Source organism: Macrotis lagotis, chromosome 1, assembly GCF_037893015.1.
Source record: "Macrotis lagotis isolate mMagLag1 chromosome 1, bilby.v1.9.chrom.fasta, whole genome shotgun sequence".
NCBI lineage: Eukaryota > Metazoa > Chordata > Mammalia > Peramelemorphia > Peramelidae > Macrotis > Macrotis lagotis.
This window is the reverse complement of record NC_133658.1, coordinates 929,629,799-929,649,160: the sequence shown is the minus strand read 5'-3', so window position 1 is coordinate 929,649,160 and position 19,362 is coordinate 929,629,799. Positions and strand designations below refer to the sequence as shown.

At 43.3% G+C, this 19,362-nt stretch overlaps 1 protein-coding gene across 1 annotated transcript in view; it reads left to right on the top strand.

The window, feature by feature from the left end:
* Nucleotides 1–19,362, top strand: part of SHANK1 (SH3 and multiple ankyrin repeat domains 1) — a 77,619-nt gene that overhangs the window by 33,910 nt on the left and 24,347 nt on the right. The window contains exons 15-21 of the mRNA XM_074220254.1: nt 6,567–6,649; nt 6,739–6,863; nt 8,373–8,508; nt 8,970–9,050; nt 9,828–9,851; nt 10,066–10,128; nt 10,888–11,006. Of these exons, the coding sequence (XP_074076355.1) occupies nt 6,567–6,649; nt 6,739–6,863; nt 8,373–8,508; nt 8,970–9,050; nt 9,828–9,851; nt 10,066–10,128; nt 10,888–11,006 (631 nt within the window). The remainder of the gene's footprint in view (nt 1–6,566; nt 6,650–6,738; nt 6,864–8,372; nt 8,509–8,969; nt 9,051–9,827; nt 9,852–10,065; nt 10,129–10,887; nt 11,007–19,362) is intronic.

The following is a 19,362-nucleotide window of genomic DNA, read 5'->3' as shown; positions in this document are numbered from 1 at the left end:
GATTCTGTCTGACCCCAAGAGTCCTATGTATCTGGATTTCTGCCCATATATTCCTGTGTGAAGGTATATGTCCTGTGTCTTGGGGGCATGAGACCATGTGTGGGCAGGGGGGAGTGTCCAGAGATTATAAATGCTTCTGCGTGCTTGTTCCAAGCTTTGGGGTCTTTAATCAATGGCAGTTTCCCCCATCTTTCTGTCATAATTGTCTTCTATCTCCATGTGCTTCCTCCAGAATCTATGTCCCTCTTCTTGTGTGTGCTCCAAAAATTGTGTGTTTTCTAGCTCTGAATGCCTGTCTGTATGTCCATTTCTGTATCTATACTCAGAAATGCTTGTGCCTGCTAGGGTACTAGAGCAGGTGTAGATACAAGGGTCTATTGGGGAATCATTGTGTTTATATCTTCTGTATTTTCACATATTTCTGTAAATCTGCATATGTCTCTCTGTGTCTGTCAATGTGCAGGACCTTCTCTTTCCCCACCCCCAGTTCTAGCCTTGTCCATTTGCAATGTTCCTGTCAGGAGATGATGCCCCTGCTTTTTGGGACATTACTCAGAAGCCAGCACACATGGGAAGAGGTGGGGTGAACACAGGTCCCTCCATACAAAAGAGGCCAGTGTGGGAGGGATTCTGAATGAGGTGTGTGTGTGTGTGTGTGTGTGTGTGTGTGTGTGTGTGTGTGCAGGCAGGAGGGGAAGTGGAGGGGCAGGGGAGGAAAGAGGTGCTGCATTCTCTGTGTGTGAGATGTGTGGGCCAGGCCTTAATGCTGAGTGATCCTGCAGGGGTCTTTGGAAGCATGCCTGGGTGAAGGCATGCCAGATGTGCCCACATGATTAGGGTGCTGGGAAGGGCAGATGAGGGATGCAGATAGAATATATTGAAGAAGAATCAATAGGAAGGCATCCAGGCAGGGGTAGGTAGAGACATGAGGGATGCAGCACAAGAAAAGATGAGGACAGTAGTTTTAATAATAGCAAGGGTGAAGGCATTATGAGATGTAGGAGAATTTGAAGGTTTGGAGAATATGGGAGATAAGAGGGAAATTGAGGGAATGAAAGGACATAGAGAGGATTGTATGGAGGGTGAGAAGATGAGAAATGAGAAGGAGACATAGCTAAGGAGCAGATACAGGGGTGAAGAAAATATGAGGATATAGGGAATCTGAGGAAGATATGTGGGAATGAGGGGAACTACAAAACATGGGGAGAATGGAGAGCAGAGGCTTTATGAAGGAGGAGGGGCAGAATAAGAAGCTACAAGGAGTGTGGAGAGATTTTTTTTAACCAAATCTAAGATTTCCTTGCTATATAGAATTCTACAGGAGAAAGCTTTCCCAAGTGAGGAGATTCTGGGAATATGGAAGTGCCTATGAGTGAAAGCAGATCTAGGGATGTGAGGATGAGAGGAAAAGACAGAGGTTGTGAGAGGAGATGGGAGTTACAAGAGGGATACAGAGGTATTAGAGAGCATGATAGTTGGAAATTATACTATGGGAGGGTGAAGGTGGGATGTAGTGAGTGTAAGAAAACAAAGGTGGCATGATGAGATTCCTCATGATGAAGGGATAGGAAGGAGAATGTGACTCTTCCTGGAGACTGAGAACTATAGGGAGATGACATGCAGGTGATCGAGAAACTTGGAAGGGGATCCTGAGTGTGCCAGAGACCAAGGAGTTTAGGAAAGATATGGGATGCTTCCTTATTTTACAGATGAGGTACTATGGAGAGGTTCAGTGATTTGCCCAAGGTCACATAGATGAGAAGTAACAGAGCTGGGATTCAAACTCAGTTTCCCTGACTCTAAATTCATAAAGTTTTCAATTGTGCCACACTGCCTCCTGGGGGGGGCGGGGTAGGGAGTCTGGAACAAGCACTAGGGATTGCAGTGACTGGACACACTCTAGACAGCCTTGAACCCTCTCTCCTCCTCCATCTTTACTGTCCCAAAGATCTCCTTCCTTCTTCCTCATATTGTGATCCTTGAATACATGCTTGTTTCTCTCTCACACTTCTTTTTTCAAATCTATAAGGAGCATCGAGGCTCCCACTGAGTTACAAAGGTACTTGATCCCACATATTTGCTAGGAAGGTGAGGGCTGAACTCTAATGGATCATTCCAGTGGACACATGGTGAACATATGCTGATGTAATGTGGGAGTGGGTGTGCACAGACCTGTGTGTCTCTGGGTCATACTGGACCATACTGTAAAGACACTGGAGCCAGTGTGTGTGTGTGTGTGTGTGTGTGTGTGTGTGTGTGTGTGTGTGTGTGTGTGTGTGATTATGCTGCAGTGTGCTCTAAGTGAGAGCAGCACAGGGGTCACCAGAACTGTGTATAGAACAATGGAGTTTGCCACATTGTGGGAGGGATACCAAGGCAGGAGTGCAGAGATTATGTTGGAATGAGCCATTTAATGGATAGAATGTTCTGTTCGGAGTAGGTCCTATGTTCTCTGAAGTGGGTTGTTTGTCTAGGGTAAGAGCCTGGGTGTATTGTGGGTGGGCAGGATATAATGTATTGGAGTTAGGATGTTGGGGTCCAGGTTTGTGTTAGACTGGGGTCTACTCTTTAGAAAGAGGGAATGTTGGAGGTTGTCTGTGTCATGTTGGAGAAGTACCCTGGGAAGGTGGGTGCTGTATGGAGGTGCAGCATCTGCAAGAGTGCTAAGTTGGGCTGAAGGCTTGTGTCCGGGCATCCATGCTACCTCAGATTCTTAGAGACCAGGCATACCTGACCAACAGCTCCCTCTGGAACAGAGTGGACAAGGGTCATCCAGTATCCATGTGAAGTGAGGAAGAACCCACCACCTGCCGAGACAGCCCAGCCCAGGTATGGATACCTCCCTTTGTTAGAAAATTATTCTTTCCATCAAGTCCTTGACTCTGCCACCTCTACCTATTTCTCCTTATTCTGTCTGTCCTGGAGCTAGCAAATCTCTTCTCCATAGAGCCCTTCAAAGGCTTGAAGACAGTATGCCTACCTTGAGGTCCCTCTTCTCCAGACTAACCATAGCCAGGTCTCATGCTATGGCCTCAAAGTTCCTGGACAGTTTTGCTGTCTTCCTTTTAAACTTGGTGCCAATGACTAACCTCAGCACTCAGGTGTGGTCAGACCTAGACAGGGCAGAGCAGCCCCTACACCCACCCCCACCCCAGAAGCTTACCACTTCCTGACTCTCCACATTTGATGTTTCCTAGTGCAACAAGAGAATGAGCTTTGGAGGTTGCCGAATCACCAAGGTAGCTAGACAAGTATTCTACACCATATTGATGGGAGCAGCAAGCTGGGGTATGAGTGTATATTATACTGGAATCTATTATGTTACTGCTAGAAGATAATGAAATATATAGGAAATATTGGAGCATTGGAGTATTTTTAAGGAGGAGTGGAATACACTGTGGTCTATAATGAGATTTCCCTGCAAATATGGGGAATATTCCATGTTGTATTAGTGGGAGGTCTTAGTATAGTATGGTTTGTTTGAGCATCAGCATCACAGGATTTTTCTATCTCTATATCTTGGGAAATAGAGATATTCTTGAAGGATACTAGAGTTTTTACCTAGAGATATTATACTATAATATTCAAATACATAATTGTGCCACATGTGTTTGACTGGGTAATTTGGATCCCCTTTAGGGGTATGTCGAGTGTTCTGGTCTCTTCTGGGTACATTGGGGCATTGCTGGCATGCAACCAGATGGCAGTTTATTGAATTATATTGGGGTACTGATGAGGTATTACTAGAATTTCCTCCAGGAATCTTGGATAATATGTGGGTTGTGTGATCTGCTATTAATCAAATTAATTTTACGTATATTTGGTCTGGGATTAGGTATTACTAGAGAATACAGGTGTGTAATTGCATTTGATTGAAGTATCCTGGGATATATATGAATTGGATGTTAAAACTTGAAGACAAGAATGGTTTCCTTTAGAATTTTTGAATCCTGGCAGTGGGGCACATTGCAAAAGGTGATGATCCTGGAGTCAGAAAGACCTGGGTTCAAAGTCTGCCTCTAGCATACTAGATGCGTGACTTCAGGCAAGTGTTGTAGACACTCTCAATCCACGAGGTAACTCTCTACCACTGGACATTGTGGAGGAGCATTTTCCCCCTGGTGAAGGGAATTTCCACAATGAAAAAATTACAGGGTTACCCCATCCCCAATTCCTTGAGATTATACAGTAGATGGTTAAAAATATTTTTGATTGTGCCCCCTGCCTGGAATGTTCTCCCTCTTTTCCTCTGCCTCTTGGAATATGCAGTTCCAGTTCCATTATTCTTCAGAGACCCTGTCTGATCTCCTCAAGGGTCAGAGCACTTTTTTACCCTTCCCCTGAAATGGCCATGGATTTACTTTGAGTAGATTTGGGGTTGATTTCTCTGTTCTCCATTGCATTGCCCTGGTAGAATGTAAGCTCCTTGAGGACAGGAACTCTTTGGTTTTACCTTTGTATCTGCTAGAACAGAATCCCCCATCATATAGCAGTTCCTTGATGAATGCTTTGTGCTGAATTGAGTTGAGGACATTAGTATCATGGCCTATAATGTCTTTGGGATGTGATGGCCTTGCTAGGTTATACTTGGAGTATGGGGGATATTAAGGTGCATTATTGGAATATACCATAGTATACATGGCTACCTGCATCTTATTGAAATCTTTTGGGTGGTCCTTGGTGCAAAATGAGTATGTGGTTGGCTGTTATTTATGAAGTCTGCTTATGACTTCTCTGCATGGTGACCTGTACTGAAATGTGTGGTTATTTGCTAGAGTATTTGGAGCCTTTTTGGACATTATTGAAGTGGATGATTGGATATGACAATGTACCTGAGGTTGGGAACTGAAGCCTAAAGAGAGTATTTAGATATTACTGATACCTACTAGAGCATGCAAATGGTTGTGGTATGTATATTTGAGCACTATTGACTCATATTAGCATTAAATTTTGATATCATTTATCTGGATTTGATATGATTTATCTGGATTTATCTTGGACTGGGTATCACTGGAGTACACGTAGGGTCAACCTGGGAACCTTGGAGTTACTAGACCATTTGGAGGGGTAGTGTACTAGCATGCAGTAGGTGTAAATTTGGTCACTACTACAATTATGGTGGATCTATTCTTAATTGGTACACTTGTATGATGATGATGGTCTCTGTTCTTCATTCTTGAGGAAAATCACCACATCAGTGTGGCGATGTGACAACAATAATTACCTGACTGTGTGGCCTTGGACAAGCCACTTAACCCCATTGCCTTGCAAAAAAAAGAACCTAAAAGAAAAAAGAAAAAAAAAAGAAAGAAAATCACAACATCAGGGAGTTGATGCCATGAGTTGGATTGGAGGGGGCTGTTTGCTTTGCTAAGTCACCAGCATCATTTTCTCCTTCAGAGCATCTGTGTCCAATGGTCAGATATGAATCAGGATGACTGAAGATGGTTTTGGATGTGAGGCAATCAGGGTGAAGTGATTTGCCCAAGGTCACACAGTAGTAAAAATCATGTGTCTGAAGTCGGATGTGAACTGAGGTCCTCCTGACTCCAGGGCTGGTGCTATATCCATGGAGTTATCTAGTCTCCCTATAGGGTCTTGTATAGATAGAAAAGATTAGATTTATGGATCTAGTGACCTAAACCTTGAATTTGACTTCTTTCTTTGTGTGACCCTAGACAAATGATTTCCTCTTCATGGATCCTGGGTTTCCCTCACATCTATAAAAGGGATATATAGCATTCATGATCTCCCCCCCCTTCAGAAATCAATTCTTTATAGTTCAATAACAGGCTATTATATTACATTCTGGAAATAAACTATGTAGAATAAAATCTAATTTTATGAATAAGACTGTTAGTAAACCATTGCCCAAGCACACCTGTGTATGCTATAGAAGGTGCCTGAATGCTTTAGGGTACACATATTTAACCATTACTGAGGTCACCTGGCCTTCTGGATATAGATCATGGGTGCAACTGTTGCTCGAGTCCACTTGAAGTGGGTCTTGGCAGTAGAGATTATTGGGGTGACATAGGCATTATTAGGATATATTTGATGCATGTCTGGGAATTGCTGATGAGGCATGAATGTGAAATGGAGCATTAATGAAAATATTAGTGTGCTATTGGACTTGCTAAAGTATACTTGGGGTGTGTTGAGGCATTATTGGATTCTAGTGAGTATTTGCATAAGAAACATTACTGACCTATTCAACAAGGAGCTTCATCATTGGAAGGTCCTGGGAATAAGAATATGTCAGAAGGATACAGGTTTATTCCTTTGGTGACTCCAGGATCTCAATGGTCAGGCAGTCTGGCTCCATCCATCTTGCTCAGTCTCTAGAGATCTCAGAAGAAGATCAACATTCTGACTTTGGGCATCTTGGATTGCATGGCGTGTTATTGCCAATAAATATCAGACTATAGTCTAGGAATACTGGGAAATATGTTGGGATCAGTAAAGGGAGCCTGTACCAGCATAGGAGGCATTCTAGAATGAGGGATGGAGGCATGGATCTTGGGGCTCATTCCACTTTTTTCTAACCTTTCCCTTTCTACGCACAGTGACTACATCATCAAGGAGAAGACCGTCCTGCTCCAGAAGAAGGACAGTGAGGGCTTCGGTTTTGTGCTCCGGGGGGCCAAGGGTGAGTACTGGGAATGGGTTAGGAAGGCCCAAGGAATGGGAAGGGCTCCTTCCCCCCTCCCCACCGACCCTGTCTGCTCCTCCCCGCAGCGCAGACCCCCATCGAGGAGTTCACTCCCACCCCAGCATTCCCTGCCCTACAGTACCTCGAATCTGTGGATGAGGGTGGCGTGGCTTGGAGAGCAGGACTTCGGATGGGGGACTTCCTCATCGAGGTGAGCCCCCAGCTCCTAGGTGACCCCCTAGCGATTCAGACTTCTGACTTCCCAGTGTCTGGTTGTCTTCCTCTGGACCTCATATCTAATTCTCTAGACTCCTCCCCACTAGGGGACTAGGTTCAGCTAGATGGTGCAGTGGATAGAGCATTGACCTTGGATTCAGGAGGACGGGAATTGGAATTTGGCTTCAGACATTTGACTCTTACTAGTTGTGTGACCTTGAACAGGTCAATTAACCCTGACTTCCTTGAATCCAGGGTCATGTCCAGTCATCCTGATGCCTATCTGGTCACTGGACCCAGATGCCTTTGGAGGAGAAAGTGAGCCTGGTGACTTAGCACAGCCCTGCCCCCCCCCCCCCATCTAGTTCATGTGCTTCTCATGACATCACCTCCCTGATGTCATGATCTTCTTTGAAAATGAAGGACAAACATTAAGGGGAACTAGGGGGCCTAGTGGTTCGAATGTTGGGTCTGGAGTCAGGAAGGCCCCCCCGCCCCAGCTTCCTCTCCCTTCAGGAGCTAAAAGAATTCTGCAGCTTTCCTTCTTGCCAGTTTTTCAGGGACCATGCTATGGGAAAGGTGCAATGGGAGAGATGGTATCAGGTGTTTGGGGATTGATGGCAAAACAGAATTCTGGGTTTGTATAAGGCTATGTTGGAAAGGGAAGGGACACATAGGGAGGTCAGATAAAGATGTTCTCTTGATCATTAGGACAGGGAAAATTCTGGGCTGGTCACAGGAAGGGATGGAGTGAGTGATGTCACATTGAAGGAAGAGAGAGAGAGAGAGAGAGAGAGAGAGAGAGAGAGAGAGAGAGAGAGAGAGAGAGAGAGCTTGGCAGGGTCCTAGGGAGGCAGAACTCGAAAGTTACAAGAGAAGAGAAACCTGGGAAGAGTCTCAAGGAGTCAATAATTAGTTAAGGGACAAAAGCATGGTGCTGGCAGCTTTTGCTTTTAAGGGGTTCCTAGTCTAACTGGAGTCAAACGATCTCATTCGGTCCTCACAGCCACCTTGGGAGGGAGAGGCTAGTATTATTTTTTTTAATGGAGGAGGAAATTGAGACAGACAGAGATGACATGATTTGTCCAGGGAATCCTCAGTAAGTGTCTGAGGCTGAATTTGAACTCAGCTCCTCCTGATTCCAGACCTGACTCTCAGTAGACTGTGACGCTCCCTAGTTGTTTTCTTAGATGAAGGTACTGAAGAGGGAGAAGTATGTGTTTGGGAATCACAGGGAAAGGGATGTTTGGGGACAGGGTGTGTTTAGCAGAGAGAGGGCTATAAAGGGGTCATCGGGTCAACAGATCTCAGAGAAATCCTAGAATCACTCGGCTTTGTTTCTACTTCCATGGGTCCACATTTATTCTCTCAGTACAGGGGGAGGGCAGAGGCATTTTCATTTTCTTCTTTGTATTTCCAGAGCTTGGCATGAGTGAGATTTATAACAAATGTTTATGGAATATGTGAACCCTGAATTTTTATTTTTGGGGTGTTTCTGTCCTAGGTGAATGGACAGAATGTTGTAAAGGTTGGGCATCGGCAAGTGGTCAATATGATCCGCCAGGGTGGCAACACCCTGATGGTGAAGGTGGTGATGGTAACACGGCATCCGGACATGGATGAGGCTGTCCACAAGAAAGGTGACCTGGGTTGGTTTCCTCTGTGACTTCCAAGGACCCTCCCATTCGGGAATAGCTTCTTCTGGGGCCAGACCTCCACCTTCCCACCAAGGCACATGTCTATCATTCCCATCCATGGACCCATGGGCCAGTCCTTAGACTCCTGGGAAATGGAGTTAATCAGTCTATCTCCCCCACCCCACCTCCAGTTTAATGAAGGCCATATGATCTTTTTACTCCTTGAGAAAGGTAGTTGCTAAGCAAGTGTTCATTGATTGAGAAAACCCAAGTCTGATGGGAAAGCCCCAGGTCTTGTCCTTGGTAGGAGTATCTCCTCTTCTACAAGAGAGTCAACTTCCCACCCCAGAGGAACCTCAGCCTGGATGGAGTCAATGCGAGCCCATCTACTGGGCCACCACCAGGCTGTGAGCAGGCAGGAAGTCCACCCGCTTTGGTGTCAACTCATTTTTCTGTTCCTTCAGTGCCCCAGCAGGCTAAACGTCTCCCACCCCCCGCCATCTCATTGCGGTCCAAGTCCATGACTTCGGAGCTGGAGGAGATGGGTGAGGCGTGATTGGGTGGGGCAGGGTGGGCACCAAGGGCTTGTTAGTGTCGCTAGCACCATGGGTCCTCGTCAGCGCCTCTGGAGCCCGCAGTGTCTGGCCCACTGTCTCTCTGGCTTTGCTCCTGGTCTGGTCTCCATGTCCTCGTTCCTCTCTCCATTTCTGTGTCTCAGGCTCTTTTGCAGTTTGACTGCTGGCAGAGTGGATGAGCCCTGGACTGGGGGTTCAAAGACTTGAGTTCTAGTCTTGGCCTGACCACATGCCAGCCGGGGGACCTTGGGCGAGTCCCTTATTTTCTCTGGGCTCCGCTATCCTGATATGTAAACTGGAGACAATACAAATACACTAAACATGGCTGAGCACTGACTTTAGCCTGAGTATTGAGTACTGAGTGGTGGTCCTCAGGGACTGGGGACACTGGACCAAGTTCAGGATGACACTTGGCCCCTGTCCACTTTCTACAGTGTGCGCAATCTGCCTTGCAGGGTGTTAGGAGCAAAGTGCTTTGTAGGCCAAAGAGCTATAGAAATGGGAGTTAAGCTGTGCCCGTCTCTTGCTGTCTCTGTTTCTCTGTGTCTCCCTTGCCCTCTCCACCCTCTCCCTGGCCACCCATGATAGTACAGGAAGGTGTGGCTCACCCCTAGGCTTTTAGGAGAGGGTCATGGCCCCTTTGGGAGGGCAGGTTTCCTTGGGGCTGAGGGGTGGGCAGTTTCCAAGACCCTGAGCCTCCCCCCTCACCTCCTAATTCTTGGCTCCTCTGCTGCTCCCCCTGGCTAGTCTCCCCCTGGAAGAAGAAGAGTGGTGAGTGGGTCCCAGGGCTGGGGGGAGGGTCCCCAGGCACATCCCTGTATCACCCCCTTCAACTAGCCCCCCCAACTCTGGTGGCCCCAGGGGATAGTCCTCCACTTCCAGACAATCCATTGGCACCCGCTGTTTCACCTGGCTGGCAGTCCTTTTGTTCTGTCCTCCCCCCGTATCTGGGGTCCCGCTGATCCTCATCTGTCTCTGTCCACAGACTATGAGCAAGCACCAATGCCCAGCGTGGAGAAGAAGAGAACAGTCTATCAGATGGCACTGAGTAAGCTCAAACCCCTTCCCCCCCCCCCCCAAGCCTGCTCTTCCTCATCCCTGGCCAACTCTCCCCACACAGGTCTTGGTCACACATTCCAGTCCACTCCACTGTCTGTTACCTCATTCTCTCTGGTCTCTCACTCTGCCTGTACCAGCATTCTGGACTCCCTTCATTTTGGCATTATTCTCTGTTCTCCCATTGGGAGCCCCCCCTGTCTCTGTCCCCCCTCTCTCTGTCTCTGCCCTCTGTCTTGCTGCTTGCTGTCCATCACCAGACTCTTCTGTCTGTCCTCATACTTGGTCCTTTCCCCCATTCTGTTGAGTCTTCCATTCTGCCTCTCCTTTTCTGCCCATCCTCACACACCTTGGCCAGTCATGATGGTGTAGCCCCCTCCACTGCCTCTCAGCTCTAAGATGTCTCTTCTTCAAACTTGCCATTGCTGTGTGTCCCTACTTGTGTCTGATATGAACCCGGGGAAATGTCAGGCTTCCCTCTTCCTTGGGCATCTGGCCCTGTGCTCCTCCTGATCCATAGTCCTCCCTCCCTTTGTCTCTTTATCATCCCACTGACTTTCTTCCTTCTCTTTCCCTTTCCCTTTCTCCCCCTACTCACACTCCTTTTTGCACACACAAACTCCAAGTCCCTTCTGCCCTGCTCTCCCGGCATCCCCCAGATTCCAGCCAGTTGTGGTGAGTGATAGAAAGGACTTAGGGAGGGGAGAGATTGGAAGCAACCTTACCACATGCCTCCCCTTCCTCCCTCCAGACAAGCTGGATGAGATATTGGCGGCTGCTCAGCAGACGATCAGCGCAAGCGAGGGGCCTGGGCCAGGCGGCCTTCCTTCTCTGGGCAAACACCGAGCAAAGGGCTTCTTCGCCACTGAGGTAAGGAGATGAGCCACCAGTGGAGGTTAGGTGCCTGGTAGGTTTGGGAGCCGGTGCTCTTGGCCCTCACTCCAGTTTCTCAGGAGCCCTTGTTCCCTTTCTATCCTAAACCCCAGGGAATAGTCCCTCCTCATTTCTGGCCAGTCCAAGCCTCCACTCTCTTCCATTTTCTGTCTGTCTGTTCCTCTTCAATGTCGAGCTCCACACACCCCTCTCCTGTTCCCTTCATTAGCTAGATCCCCTTCCTTGGCTGCCTCATGGCATGCCCAGGTCTGGCCATGATACCAGTCTCCCTCCCCAATTCTCTCATTCTTACCTGTTCCTTTCCCTCACCAGCCATCCCTCTTTCCAGCTCTGTCCATCCCTTCCCTTGTTTCCTGTCTACTTCTTCCCATTGTGCTTCCTTCCTTTCCTTTCCGCCTTCCTCCTCTTCCTCTCTCCCTCCTTTCTTTCTTCTCTCCACCTCTCTTTTTCTCCTTCCTTTCTTCTTTCCTCCCTCCCTCACTTCTTTCCTTCCATCTTCCTTCAGCCCTTGGGCTTGTTCTCTCTTCCTCTTCTCTCTGTGTCCTCTGTTGACCTTCCATGATGAAATGAGACAGGGACTCACTTCTCAGAGCCCATTTTTGCCAGTTGAGCTTGTAGGCTCCTGGAATTTCTGCTGCCACTGCCAAAGACAGAAAACAGACCAAGACTGTCCAGACTTCCCCAAATCAATTCAATTCAAGTTTTTATCAAGCAACTCCATTGTCTCTGGTCCCATGATAGATGGTAGGGAAGCAAATGCAAGAAGGATGGCCATAAAGGGCTTCCAGGTCATCAGAGCAGGAGCTCTTGGCTTTTAGTATGCCCTCAACCCCTTGGCAGGAGGCCCAGCCAATTGAGCTGCTCTTAGATTGATGTTTTCAAGTGACAAACAAAGCAGAGGATTATCCAGGGGAAGGGGAGGGGAAATCATCATTGATTGCCATGTGTTAGGTTCAAGGCTAAGCATTTTACAAGTATCTCACTTGATGAAGGAACCTGGTTCTATTGAAATAGTCATCAAAATAGTTTTTAAAAAGCAAGTCTATGGACCTCCTGGACTCTCTGCATTCCTCCAAACCCAGAAATCATCATTCTCTCTGTCACTTTCCTTGTTAAAATGTTAGCTTGAGTTCACATGTGCACTCACATATCTATACACCCACCTACACATGTGATTATAAAACACTATACACGTGCACATGCAGACCCACAATCCACACAATGCACCCATGACAACCACCCCTGTGTACACATGTGCTCACATGTACTCCACACATACACACTTCCTTTATTATGAGTCAAGGAAGACATTTTAGCAAATAAGAAATTTAGGTCTACAAAATGTTCTGGTTCTGTCGATAACCTGTTCACAGGGCTTTGGACGTGCTCCTCTCACCTCTACTTGGCGTCTCCATTTTCTCATCCATTAGATGAAGAGTTTGGACTAAATAGTTTCTCATGTCACTTCCTTCTTATATATTCTCCACGCCTAAGAAGTGTGTTGGAATGAGCCGGAGCCAACTGTTACTAGCTTGAAGAGCTGATTGTTAAATGTTTGGTGTGAATGGTTACATCTCAGATATGGGAAAATGTTATAAATCAGGGCTTGATTTATTGTTTTGTTGGTTTTCTAGATTTGACAAAGTGTTGGAGGAAAGGTTAATGATTCAGATGAAAAAGTTTTAAAAGTATTTCATGGAGATATTTCTTCCCCTGGGAGAAGTTATTAAACATGTATCAGCACACTTCTTACTATAAAGAGGGAGGTATTCTATGGCCCCCCTCCAGCTTCGCCATCTGCATTGATTCTTGAGATCCCTTTCTCAAAGCAGCTTCCTCTTTCAAGTCCTAATCTTCCTGTCCCTGGGCATGCCCCTCCTGCTCCAACATGTACAATGATCCTTGGTCTTCTCTTACATGTAATAGGCCTTATATCAGTTGATGTACTCTCTGGTGAAACTGCAGCTCTTGGGACCCCTACATTCATTGGTTTTCCCCAAAGTCAGGATTTGAAGAGATCATTCTCATTCTTTCCCTTAGCTTTCCAGTGACAGTGGTAACAGAGCAGTATTTGTACATTTGTAATGGACTTCTATATCAAATGTACGGGAGGACATGGATAAGGGACACAGGACAGGCTGCGATGAACATCAGACAGGTTGAATGAATCAGACCACTTCACTATTTGAGTAGCTGATTTCTAGAACATAGAGCAGTGAGGATATAGAGAGTTCCCCCAGTTATTTCCAGGCTCTCCGTCTACTCCTGTCTCACAGTAACCTCTCCTCCAAGGAACTTTCTCCAAGACATATCACACAACCAAGATCCTGGTTGCTGTTATCTACTGACCCCAGGACACTCCTATTTGATGCGGTCAGGGCTTGACTTATACTCTTATCTCTTCAACTGCTCCCCTTGTTTTAGGGAACTTCACTATATTGGGACACTCTCAAACACCCAAACTTCTCAGTTCTCCAACTTACTTATTTCCACCTCATCACACACACATGCACACACAAATCGTCATACACAGATCTTGTCATTTTCCATAAATGCACAATTTACAAGTTTGTAAACTTTGAAAATCTCTTAATTAATCAAAATCTATTGTCATTCTTCCTCTTCCTCTGCCTTCCAACTTCCAACTCTTCTGTTTGATTCCTTTGCCCCTCTGTTCTTTCCCAGGTCATCACCCCGTATTAGTCACGCTCTCCTTTTCCAATCTTGACCTGTTGGTGAACTCTTCCAAAACTATACCACCTACTTCTTTAAATCTTTTGCTCTGGGGCAGCTAGGTTGCTCAGTAGATAGAGCACTGGTCCTGGAGTCAAATCTGGCCTCACACACCTAGTAATTACCTAGTTGTGTGATCTTGGGCAAATCACTTGACCCTATTGCCTTGCAAAAACTAAAAAACTAAAAAAAAATCTCTTGCTCCCTTATCCAATCCCCAATCTAGTCCTGCCTAGCTTCAACCTTGAACTGCTTCCACCATTGAATGAAGGTAGAAAAGATCTTGCAACAGTTTTGATGGAACCCATTACAAATTTGTATTACATAACTTCACCTGGGTTCTCACCACTGCTAGGCAGCAGCTCCTTCAAATCTTTTCATTCTTCCTCAAACCTCCCATGACTTCCCTTTACCCATCTTTCCAGTTGAGAATCTTGCCTGATATTTTACAGAAAAATTGAGACCATTCATTGGGAGTTCTTTCTCCTCTCTTCTTCATTTTAAATCATCACTATGCTTTCCTTCACTACCCCCTCTTTCATCTTTATTTCATATGATGAACTGTCTTCTTGCCATGGCAAACCCTTCTACATACACAGTTCATCCCATCATCCCCACTCTCTCATTCATCTTCATGTTTCTCTGTCTGTTGGCTCCTTCCCTATACCTACAAATGTATTCATGTTTCCGCCATCCTCAAAAAAATCCTCCCTTGCTCCATCCATCCTCTACCTATATTCCCATATATTCTCTACTCCCTTTTGTGGTTAAACGCCTTGAGAAAGCCATCTATGATAGGCACTTCCACTCCCTTTCTTCTCCCTTTATTATCTTGATTAACATATTCTGACCCTATTTAACCTTAACTTTGACCCACTTCTTATCATTTAACTGAAATTGCTCTCCAGATCTACTAATTGTCTCTAACTGCCAAATCCAATGACCTTTTCTCAGTTCTCACTCTTGACCTGTCTGAAAATGACACTATTGGTCATAACTCCTCCTTGACCCTCTCTTCACTCTAGGTGTTTGGGACCACTCTCCTGCTTCTCTTTCTACCTCTCTGTGTCCTCCTTCTCTCTTCTTGGTGGAATTCTCTTCCAGATCACACCCTCTAATCATAGCTATCTCTCAGGACTCTGTCCTGGATCCTTTGCTCTTCTCCCTCTATCTACTTCACTTGGTGACCTCTTCAACTCTCACGAATTTAATGACCATCTTTATACTGATGATTCTCAAATCTACTTATCTAACCCTAACCTTTTTTTCAGTCTGGCATCTCCAGCTGCCTGTAGTACATCTTCTGTTGGATGTCTTATAAATATCAGAAACTCAACATGTCTAAAATTGAATTCCTTATCTTTCTCCCTATCTTCCCTATTGCTATTGAGGGTATCACCATCCTCCCAGTCACACAAGCTTGCAAATCAAGTGTCATTCTTGACTGCTCAGCCTTTCAGCTCCCATACCCAATTTGTTTCCAAGATCAATTCTACTTTTGTAACATCTTATTATATATACCCTCTTCTCTTTTTCTAACATCTCTACCACTCTGGTACAAGACTTTAGCAATGCATATGTGGACTTTTGCAAGAACCTATTGTTGGCCTTCTTGCCTTCAGTCTCTCCCCAATTCAGTATCTTCTCTGTTCAGTTTGTCAAAGTCATCTTCCTCCCAAGAATTTCATGTCATCTACAATTACTTTAAATGGAATTCCTCTTTCTATCTCTGGCTGCTGTGCTTTGTTGGCAATATTTAGAAATGCTGATGATTTATGTAGATTTATTTTATATCCTGCAACTTCATCTTAGTGCCTTCCCTCTCTTGATTGTATCAGGTTCAGCTGGTCTTGATCAGGTTGCTAATTGTTTCAGGTAGTTTTTTAGGTTGATTTTCTAGGATTCTCTAAGATTATCATCAAATCATCTGCAAAGAGTGAGAGTTTTGTTTCTTCATTGATTATTCTATTTCCTTCGATTTCTTTTCTTATTGCTAAAGCTAACATTTCTAATACAATATTTAATAATAGTGGTGATAACAGGCATCCTCATTTCAACCCTGATCTTACTGGGAATGCTTTTAGCTTCTCCCCATTACATATAATGCTTGCTGATGGTTTTAGATAGGTACTTGCTTATCATTTTGGAAAATTCCATTTATTTCTATGCTTTCTAGTGTTGTTTTTTTTTTTAATGAAAATGGGTGCTGTATGATTTCTGTTAGCTTTTTAGCTTTGTTACTGATATGGTCAATTATGCTGATAGTTTCCTAATATTGATACAACCCTGTATTCCTAATATAAATCCAGCCTGCTCATAGTATATCATCCTAGTGATAACTGCTGTAATCACTTTGCTATTATTTTATTTAAAATGCTTGCATCAATTTTTATTAGGGAAATTGATCTACAGTTTTCTTTTCTGTTTTGACTCTTCCTAGTTTAGCTATCCAAAATCCTCTTGATGTCATAGAACAAAAACGATAAATCCTTTTTCACCTGTTTTTTCAAATGGTTTAAATAGAATGGGAGTTAATTGTCCTTTAAATGTTTGGTTGAATTCACTTGTGATTTCATCTAGCCCTAGAGATGTTTTCTTAGGGAGTTCATTGATGGCTTGTTCAATCTTTTTTTCTGAAACAGGGTTATTTATGTATTTAATTTCTGCTTCTGTTAATCTGGGTGATTAATATTTTTGTGAATATTCATCCATTTCACTTAGATTGTCAAATTTATTGGCATAGAGTTGTGCAAAATAGCTCCAGATTTTTATATTAATTTCCTCCTCATTGGTGGTGAATTTACGCTCTTCATTTTTGATACTGGTAATTTGATTTTCTTTTTTTCTTTTTTTTAATCAAATTAACCAAAGGTTTATCTATTTTACTGTTTTTTAAAAAAATAAAACCAACTTTTAGTTTTATTTATTGGTTCAATAGTTTTCTTGCTTTTGATTTTTATTAATCTCTCCTTTGATTTTCAGAATTTCTGATTTGATATTTAAGTGAAGATTTTTAATTTTTTTCTAGATTTTTTTGGTTGCATGCTCAATTCATTGTTCTTCTCTTTCTCTGTTTTATTCATGTAAGCATTTAGAGATATACAATTTCCCCAAATAACTGCTTTGGCTGTATCCTGCAACTTTTGATATGTTTCATATTGTTATTTTTGAATGAAATTATAATTATATTTTGATTTGTTGTTTGATCCACTCATTCTGTAAAATTAGGTTATTTAGTTTCAAATTAATTTTTATCCTTATCTTTCCAAGGCCCTTTATGACACTTGATCTGTTTTGCATCATGATCTGAAAATGATGCATTTACAAACTAAACTTGCTAAAGCACAGATCTCACCATGTCAACTCCAACTCAATAAAGTCTGATGTTCCTTATCACCTTTAGGATCAAATATAAAATCTTCTGTTTGATGCTCTAAGCCCTTCATAACACATTCAGACTCAATGACATTGACCTCCTGGATTTTCCTTGAACTCCATACTTGATCTCCAATTAGGATACTTTACTGGGCTGTCTTCCATGACTAGAATGCCCTCCCTCCTCTCTGCCTCCTAGTATCCTTAAAATCCCTCCTTCTCTGGCAGGCCTCTCCTAATGTACCTTCATCTTAGTGCCTTCCCTCTCTTGATTGTATCAGGTTCAGCTGGTCTTGATCTTGTTTGCACATGACCATTGGCATTTGGTCTCCCCATTTAGACTGAGACCCTTAAGAACAGGAATTGTCTTTTTTTTTCATCCCTATCTCTTAGCACAATGCATGGTGAACAGTTGGAGCCTATTGACTGACTGACTGACTTAGAAGAACTCTATATAATACTTTCATTTCAATTTATTTTTTAAAATACAGTTTATTGATGTCTTCTGTTTTTACAACCCAGTCATCTAGAGGGAAGAAACCCTCCCCCACTCATACTGAACTCTTTGTAGTAGTAAAGAAAAATGATTAAGCAAAACTACCCAAATGTAGTGGCCACATCTGCCCCAGTAGTATCCTGAACTTCAGCTGTGGGAAGGTGAAATGCTTCATTATCTCTTCTCCAAGGCCATCATCTCTTTTAAATCTCTCAAAGTTTGACTTTCTTTGAGTAATTTTTGGAGTTCTAGATCTCTCATTTTTAACATATAGGAAACTGAGCCTCAGGAAAAAGAATTGACCTGTTGAAAATCATTCAGTGAAATTAGTGGCAGAGATGGAATTTGAATTCATCTCTTTTGAATTTCAGTCTAAAGTTCTTTCCACTGTGCCTCTAGGGTGACTCTGGTATCCAACCCTATTGACTACCTCCCTCTGCCCCCTCCACTCCTCCTGAATTTACCAGCCTGTGTCCCTCAGATATTTTCTAATTAGTTTTTTAACATACTTATTTTTTAAATTATTTTTTAAATTTTGAGTTTCAAATTCTCTCCTTTACTGAGAAAGCAAGCACTGATAACCATTAAATATGTGAAGTTATGCAAAACACATTTCCATGTTATCCATATTGCAAAAAAAAAATAAAGTGAAAACCTATGGTTCAATCTACTTTCAGAGTTCATCAATTCTCTCTTTGGAGGTGGACATCATTTTTCATCATAGATCCTATGGGATTGTCTTGAATCATTATCATGATCAGAGTACCTAAGTCTTTCACAGTTGATTATCATTACAATATTGCTGCTGCTCTGTATAATGTTCTCCTAGATCTGCCCACTTCACTTTGCATCTATTCATATAAGTCTTCCTAGGTTTCTCTGAAACTATTCCCTTTATAATTTCTTACAGCATAATAATATTTCATTTTGCTCATATGCCACAATGTTTGTCCATTTGCCAATTGATGAGCATCCCTTTGATTTCAAATTCTTTGCTGCCACTAAAGGAGCTGCTATGAAAAAAAAATTGTGTAAATTTACCCAATATTTGTGTACATATGGATCCTTCTCATTTTTTCTTTAGTTTCTCTGGGATACAGACCTAGTAGTGGTGTTGCTTGGTCAAAGGTTAGGTATAGTTTTATAAACCTTTGGCCATTCTTCCAAATCATTCTCCAGAATGGCTTGACTATTCACAACTCAGCCAATAGTGAATTAAAGTTCCAATTTTTCCATATCTCCTCTAGCATTTATCATTTTCCTTTTCTGCCATGTTAGACAATCTGATAGGAGTTAGATGGTACCTCAGAGTTATTTTAATTTACATTTCTCTAGTTATTAGTGATTTTGAGAATTTTTTAAAATATGACTATTGCTAACTAAGATTTCTTCTTCTTCTGAAAATTACCTGTTCATATCCTTTAATCATTTATCAATTGTAGAATGATTCTTATTTTTATAATTTTGGTTCAGTTCCCAATATAATTAGGAAATGAGGCCTTGACCAGAAAAATTTGTTGAGAATTTCCTCCTCAGTTTTCTGCTTTCTTTCCAATTTCGGTTGCATTGGTTTGGTTGTGCAAAAGTTTTCTAATTCATATAATCAAAATAATTTATTTTACTTCCTATGATCCTCTTTCTCTCTTTTTTGGTCATAAACTCTTCCCTTGAAGAGTTACCTAGATCTGACCAGTAAAATTTTCCAGGCTCCCTAATTTACATATGATG